This window comes from Echeneis naucrates, chromosome 5 (assembly GCF_900963305.1).
Source record: "Echeneis naucrates chromosome 5, fEcheNa1.1, whole genome shotgun sequence".
Lineage (NCBI taxonomy): Eukaryota > Metazoa > Chordata > Actinopteri > Carangiformes > Echeneidae > Echeneis > Echeneis naucrates.
In genome coordinates this window covers 20,388,889-20,396,780 of record NC_042515.1, presented here as the reverse complement: position 1 = coordinate 20,396,780, position 7,892 = coordinate 20,388,889, and the positions used below count along the sequence as shown (strand labels likewise).

Below are 7,892 nucleotides of genomic sequence, written 5' to 3'. Positions count from 1 at the left end.
TTGCGTGTGTGTGTGTGTGTGTGTGTGTGGGTGGTGTGTCTATATGCATGTGTGGTGTGTGGACAGAGACCTATGTGAGTGTGACCACAGACATGCTGCAATGTCCTGTAGGTCTGTGTGTTGGTCTGTGCTGCTGTGTGACAGTGAGCGGCAGGCTTGTAATTCCTGGCCTCTTTCTTTCATCTTGATAGGTTCTTATCAGAGCAGAGCAGCCCACTCACACAGCGGCAGCAGCCACATCCCTGCCCAGCTGTCTACACTGCCAAGCAGAACTCATTTCACTCTCTCACTCATGATATTGCTCAAATTGACGCAGACTGCTGCACTCCCTGTGTAGCTTAGCGCATGGCTTTTCAGTTTTTCTCAATAAAACGTGTGTGTGGAGACAGAAGCATGCAACCAATCAACAAGAGCCATAATTTGGGTAGATAAGTTGTCAATAAATCACCACCACCAACCACCTTTCCATATCTCTCAATTTATCCTCTTCAGGGCATTTTGTCCACCCAGCATGCACTGGACATGAATCAGGCTTCCAGTCTGTCACACAACACACTCATGTAGACAGACACGCTGACCCCTGCAGACATTAGACAGTTCCCAGCACACCTGACCACCAAAATTTCAGCTCAGCGCATCCTTTCTGAGGCCAGGGCGCAAACCAAGGTGTCACAAATAAATTATATCAGCAATTTTGCAGATCATTTTTATTTTCCATCTATTCCTCCTTGCCATCTTACTGATAATGCAGTAACGAGAGGCAAAAGAATGCCACATCCTGTCACTAAGCTAAAGCTGGATGAAGCTTTAAGGGGTGATAATAAACATGTTTTGTTTTGATTTGCCTTATTTGGGACAATGATTGATTAGTCCTATACACTTCCATTCATTTTAGAAACTGATTAAATATAAATCAAACACCCATCACAGGGCCAGGTGTCAAAATATAAGTCAACGTGGACACGAGTGACTACTTAAAAATCAGATTTTCACTTGAACTTGGAACTTGAAGCAAGTTTGTAATCCTGCATATTCTCCAAAGCTGATAGTGACACTTCAGGCCACTGCTGTGGTTCCTGACACATCCAGCCAAAGGTTCAGTTGCCCTTTTTCTGACCCCTAACCATGCTGACTTTTATCTCAAACAGTGTCACACATATTTTGTTGTCGCAGAATAGTAAATCTATCCCAAACGTCAACTAACAGAGCCATACTGAAGGGAACACATTCCCCAATAACAATTTAGTGCCAGGCCTATTTATTGATTTGCATCTGGGGTAACTGATGCTACCAGCCTTATGATGAATTAATTTCAGCTTAACAGCTGTAGGTACTTAAAAATCGAGTGGTACAAATAAAAAAAGGACCAAATTATTCCTAACTGTTTTCCTCTCCTGATTTCCCTGAAAACTGTAAATGAACAAAGAGAGAGGAAAGTTGGGGAACTGCTTTGACTAGCAAATGACTGGGACAGTGGCGGTCTGTGTGCAGCCAGGCTGTGTCCAGACCATATCTCTCCTCCATGATTGCAGCTCTCCTTGCAATTTGCATTACTGTGTTCCACTATAAGCTTCGCTGGACCACAAAGAAGTTGAGTCTTTGCATTTTATATTTGCTTTGTTCAAATGTCTGTCAAAGTCTTTTCCATGTGGGCTCAGTCTTATCAGGGGTTGTATGCACATTTCATCAACAGACAAAAAGCACCCATCGTGTGAGCTGACTACTCTTGCTGGAACTGCTGCATCACATCCTGAGCATTACATTTATATCTTTAGCTGCAAAAACATGAAATCCTGCAAATGAATATCACATAACATTCGCACCAGCTTGACCCACTTGTCTGATAATTGTTCAGGTTTGTTGATATGCTGATATCCTTTTTATATGTGGAGCTTTCTGTGTGCAAACCATCAGCGATACAAACATGTTATTAATACTACACTGCAGCACACAGCTATAAAGGAAAAGCAGAGGAACCAAGATTTAAAGCAAGACACATTTTCCCTTCGTACATGCTTCAGAATCCCAAAACCTTTGATAAGATGTTATTTCAGGAATAAATGACACTTGTCACTATCTTTTTAAATCCAAGACTGTCAGCATATTTGATCTGCACTCATAAGTTCTTTCTCTCTGGACAAAAGAGGTGTGTCTTTCAAAAAAAAAAAAAAAAAAAAGTTGTCCCCCAACCCCTCCCACGAACTGTCTCTTAGCCCTGAACTTTGCTGTTGTTTGGGGACGTTGTTCTTGTAGCCATCAGCCTATGCTGAGGTAGACACTCTAGCTGTGCCACCGTCCACCTAACTGCATCAATTTAACTCGGAGTCCCGCAGCTCTGCTCATTCATCTGTGACCTCCTCTCAGGTAGGTGACCCCATCCATGTTCTCTGCCCCTTTGGTCATAAGATTCTCCTCTAATAACACCAGTATAGAAATTAATTTAATTCATCTGCCAAGAAAAAAAAACTAAACATTTAAGACTTTTGCTGATGATGGTTAAATATCACTCCAGTGTATTTGATATCTAATGATTGTAAAGTTATACAGATATGAGAGGTGAAGTCTTCAGCTTTCAGTTTCCTTTGCAAAAATCTGAATCAGCTGTTTCTGATGAATTTTCTAACTTTGTCTTTGAGCTAAATCAATTTCTATCAAATTAATATGTTTATTTTAAAGCTGTACAGTACAGGGCAAAAGTTTGGACACACGTTCTCATTCAAATGAATACAAAAGTGTGTCCAAACCTTCGGCCTGTACTGTATAATTACTATATCTGTGTAAATACCCATTCACAATTAAACAAGATAAGACTGCAGTAATTAATGACATTTCTTTGTAAAATTTTGATTTCTTGAAACTCATTCAGTCCAAATGTTATCATTTCCACTTGTTTCAATTTCTCCGCTCCTCAGCACATTGCTCTTCCATCGTCCCTCCATCACATGCAGTCTTCCTCTCTGAGGTCAGGTTTATGTTGTATCAGTGGAGGTGGATATATTTAGCATTACAACAATGCCATCTATCAGATTTTCTCACACTTTATCGGAGACTTTGAGCCTCCTGTCTTTCCGCTTCTCTTTCCTCTAAAGATATGGAGCAGAAGCGGCCTTGTTTGTCAGCGTCAGTGTCAGCTCCGATATGACTGCTACACTCTCTGAGCTTTCACGGTTTTCTGTCACACCTGCCAGATGTTTTTAAAGTTAATTGTTTTCTCAAGGAAAATGAATATTTGCTGAAACACACCAGCACTAGTTACAATTCCTCAGAAAAGCCCCAGGTTAAGAAGACTGGTGTGAAAATGTCACAAAATCTGAGATGTGCAGGTGAGAGTGCAGGTTGTTGAAGTTAACGTGCTCACTTACTGAATTTTGCCTGCAAACACAACTAAAAGTTTCTTGCTATTATTTTTGGTGAAGCTGTTTGTCCACTCTGCACCCTCCCTGAGGACGTATATTTTTTGTATTCCTCTAACTGACACACCTACATTGAAAGGCCACTCAGTAACTGTTGGGTCACTGGTTGCATGGCTACATTTATAAACCCATTTATTTTTAGTTTTTACTTTCAACCACAGTCAAATGAGGATCCTAGAAAAGGAAGTTTAAAGAAACCTGTTGTTGAGAGATCTTATCCATCACAGCTTGAACTTATATTGGCTGTAATGAAGTGAAGTTAAGGGTGATGATGTACCTGCTCCAATCAGAGGTTTTCTAAATGACGCAGCTGTTACTTAATATAGCCAGCTCATTACCAATGAGAACCAAACAATGATCTGAAAAGATGCATTTATTCAAAAACTCCATGTTGATTTCTGACATCCAGATTCTTGTGTTTGGTGCAGCTTGAGTATATCACAGTCAGCATGGAGGATTCCTCAGAGCAGTCCCACTGGGTGTCTCCAGCCCTGCTCAGCTCAGATCCACTCAGTTTCTCCGCTGAGCCTGGCCTGTTGCCTCCAGGGGAAGATGGGGAGGCCTACTTTTCCAGCCAGGATGCAGAGTACACTGGCCTGCCCTCGTTTTTCTCTAACCCAAGCCGGGCACCTTCCACTTACAGACACAGCTCGGGTCAGTGCTCCGACACACTGTCATCACCTTCACAGCCACCGTCTCAATCATGAGCCAATTTATTTATTGACTATTCCCGCTCCTCCCCCACAGTTCGACAGATGTTCACCTCACCCAGCCTCATCAGTAACCTCCAGATGCTGGACGGGACTGCCAACCACTCTCTGAGCTCCCCCTACAACCCCCCAGCCAGCAGTTGGAGCAGCAGTACTCTCACCAAGGCATCGCTGCACTCACACACCCCAACTTCCCTCTATACACCCGGAGTCACCTCCTCCTTTACAACCTCCAGAGATGGATACGCTTCTCCGGGCAGAGATGGCAGGGAGAGCCCCCGGCTTCAGGAGGCCCTAAAGGCAGAGCGCCTGAGTCCTCTGGGGGGGTCAGGATCCAGCAGCAGCTTTCTGAATCTGACTCCTGCTGCTGGGAATGTATACACACCATCAACCCACTCCCATCCACACATGCTGAGCCCCTACAGCTCATACATGACCAGTCCACAGGAGTACAGCTCTGCTGCACTCTACTCCAGCTCCGGGGCCTGGATCAGCCCCTCATACTCTCCTAAGCTCCGCAACAAGATGAGGATATCCACTCCAGGTGAGACTACGCTGAGACCCTAGCAGTCAAGACCATCTCATCAGCAGGTCCATTTGGGGAATCCTGTGGAACTTTCATTCACATCATATGACTTTCCTCAGTAGATGAACCTGAGATAAAAATGTAGATGATCAAGTTTACCATCAATCTCCAGGTCAAATTTTGGAAATTTGAATGCCCACCTATTCAAGATAACTTTGTATCAGCAAAGTATTTGAAACTAATTGGGTGAAATGTGGTGAGATAGGATTTTATTCAATGATGCAATATTAACCAGTCCGTTTATTAATTATTTCGAGGGCATTTGTAAATCCAATGTTTTTTATGTGTTTTTATCATGAACAGAGGCCAGAGAGTGTGTCAACTGTGGAGCCACAGCCACCCCTTTGTGGCGTCGCGATGGTACAGGCCACTACCTGTGCAATGCATGTGGACTGTACCATAAGATGAATGGTCAAAACAGACCTCTCATCCGACCCAAGAAAAGACTGGTAAGGCCCACTGATGGCCTTCGATTGGAAAAATGGGTCCAAGAAATATATAAACCCTAACTGTCGCCGCTTTTATTTTTCAGATTGTCAGTAAGCGGGCAGGTACAATGTGCGCCAACTGTCACACCAGCACAACAACCCTGTGGAGACGCAACGCCAATGGAGAGCCTGTGTGTAATGCATGTGGACTCTACTTTAAACTGCACAATGTGAGTCAACCATTCAGCAAATATTCACAACTATATTATTCGCAAAGGAAGAGGCGCTCTTCAACTTAAGTCCTTTCTTTTCCTTTCACAGGTCAATCGGCCCCTCACCATGAAGAAGGACGGCATTCAAACGCGCAACAGAAAAGTCTCCAACAAGAACAAGAAGGGGAAGAAGGCAGTCATGTTGGAGCAGTTCACAGAGGTCACTCAGCCATCTTCAATGGATGACAATGGCGGGCCCTTTTCCCTTGGCCCTGGGACTCTCCTGACTTATAGTCATGCACCACACCTCATCCCACCACCATCCCCCTTGCACCCCTCTGCCTCCCTACCCTACACACACCACCTAAACACCGGCATGGTGCCCACACTGGTATAAAAATGCAAAGCAGGCACCTTTGTACACTCAGGAAACAACATGCTTGCTTGTTTCTTATTGGTGTGAATTTGTACATACGTGTTTGTACTCTGGATGTCAGGTGAATTGAAATGTATGTTTATTTCTGTATTTTCATTAGAAAACAAGGTATATGTATATAACTATCTTGATCGGGCCCTAGTTTGTTTGTCAGATAAAATCACTCTGCTGGAAAGTTATTTTTTCCATTGCAAATACAAACACAAATCAGATGTGACAGGCCTGTCTATGCCTCTTCTATTATTCAGGATGTGAAATTATACCTTCTCTCTGTGTTTTATGGGTCTGTTTTGTATTTGCAGACTTTATACCAGTCAACCAAATTGAACTTTGCAGAAGAAATAATAAACATGTCATTTAACCTACCAGGGTAATGAAGGCTTTTGTTTTAAAAGTCATTTGAATTGTCGGTTCATCCGCTCACCTCAGTGAACTGTCTGCAGCAAAGCCTTCTCTTTGGTGTTATTGTACTCCCCTGCTCAGTTATAATAGCCTCTTTGTACAGGCAGCGCTCCACTTTGACAGTGTAATTGAACATAGCAGGTATGCAAATCCCCCCATTCCACAGAAGTGACAAATATTCATCTAAAGTGGAACACTTACACCTGGTTTTATCATGTTTGTATCTATGACACTGCAATGTTTGTGTGTTGATGAAGGGCAATTTACGCATTAAATTTCCACTCTGATGTGGCACTTGAATGCAAAAGTCATATGTTACGTGGAAGCTGCTTTTTACTCTGAAGAAGACAGAAACCCAAAGCCAGTGAGCTGGAGATGACAAATGAGCTCAGAACGCCCTGGTGTTTCTGTCAGTGCGCTGATTGCTACGGTTCATGAGTATTCGGGTTAATTTCTTAAGCAGACGTATCAGTAGGGTCACCACAATCTAAAAAAATACCTCCTTTCAAAGTATAAGTAAAAATCTTGCTTAATATGAAGCGTAAAACTTCAAGTTACTTAAAATGTCAAAATAAAATATAAATGTCATTACACAGCAGAACAGTTGCATCTGTATTATATTATTGCTGGCATTTATCTTATTAAGGGGTTATTATTAGCGAAATAATTTTAGATGGTCATGTGTGTTTGGAAACTCTCAATCTACAGTATAAAAGTATAGCTTTTCAGCAGTATAGCTGAAAAATAAATACAGTTTGATGCGTAGAATGACCTTTAAAATTAGGTAAATTAGTAAATGAAAACATTTAACCAAACTATAAGTTGTTTGGTTGTGTGATGTTATAAATGTTCTGTCTCTGTCTTGCTATCATACATCTATGTGGATTGTAGTGATACAGATGGGGCTACTGTGATTGTTTACATCCAGTTTATCCAGCTCAGTGAACCAGATATATCTGCTTCTTTTTGAATTTGTGGCCATGTCTCGTACTGATCAGATTAGAGCTTTTAGGGAAAGTTCTTTGACAGCACTCAAAGCGAAAGAATCTATCTATAAATCTACCAAAAATAAAACGCAATATCCTCCAAGTACAAGTTCCTCAGCGCGTTGCTTAAAATGCCTCACAGTAAACACAGCACAGTGGTAAATATGTAAAATGTTTTTTTTTTTTTTTTTTATGGTGAGCTGCAGGGTAGGGGCAGCTCACTGAGGACTGGGGGATGACTGATATGTTATCACTGAGGCCACAGATACCAAACCATCCACCTGCTGCTGGCAGCGCCACTCTCACACTCCCTGTCAGTTACTGAACGGGGCAATATGTTCACTTAAAATGTTGAGACCCGACCCTCATAAGAGTTATCATCAAGCATTATACGTCTCATCGAAAGGCCAACCAAAGGGTGTCTAAGCTGTGCGTGGTCTAGGTTTGTTCTGTTAGTTTGAGTTTACGCATCGTGTATATATTTAATTGTGATGTTTGGGTTAAATAAATCCATCCTAGTTTCATAGTCTCTGGTCTACACCCACAAAACACAAGCAGATCTTTGCATGCTTCATCGCACACAGAGAGAAATAAGACTTTCATGTAAGCATTCAGCTTTAAGCTTCATGACCACAGATGACACTGTGTGACACACTCACACACATCTGGAAGTATTACCTTCTGAGAGGGAGTAACAAACAATTTTTGGAATATGAGCA

The 7,892-nt window shown here is 42.2% G+C and overlaps 1 protein-coding gene across 1 annotated transcript; it reads left to right on the top strand.

Annotated features, from left to right (window-relative positions):
* Window positions 1-2,243: 2,243 nt before the first annotated feature.
* Window positions 2,244-6,150, top strand: gata1a (GATA binding protein 1a). The gene is made up of 6 exons (XM_029502096.1): window positions 2,244-2,364; window positions 3,842-4,067; window positions 4,161-4,667; window positions 5,013-5,158; window positions 5,242-5,367; window positions 5,459-6,150. The coding sequence occupies exons 2-6, from the start codon at window positions 3,863-3,865 to the stop codon at window positions 5,744-5,746; spliced, it is 1,272 nt and encodes a 423-aa protein (XP_029357956.1). The 5' UTR covers window positions 2,244-2,364; window positions 3,842-3,862; the 3' UTR covers window positions 5,747-6,150.
* The last annotated feature ends 1,742 nt before the right edge of the window (window positions 6,151-7,892 follow it).

Excerpts from the sequence above, each read along its gene's own strand:
- gata1a (XM_029502096.1), top strand. The coding sequence starts at position 3,863 with ATGGAGGATTCCTCAGAGCAGTCCCACTGGGTGTCTCCAGCCCTGCTC. Across the intron at positions 4,068-4,160 it reads CACTTACAGACACAGCTCGG|TTCGACAGATGTTCACCTCA; the intron begins GTCAGTGCTCCG and ends CCTCCCCCACAG. Across the intron at positions 4,668-5,012 it reads GATGAGGATATCCACTCCAG|AGGCCAGAGAGTGTGTCAAC; the intron begins GTGAGACTACGC and ends TATCATGAACAG.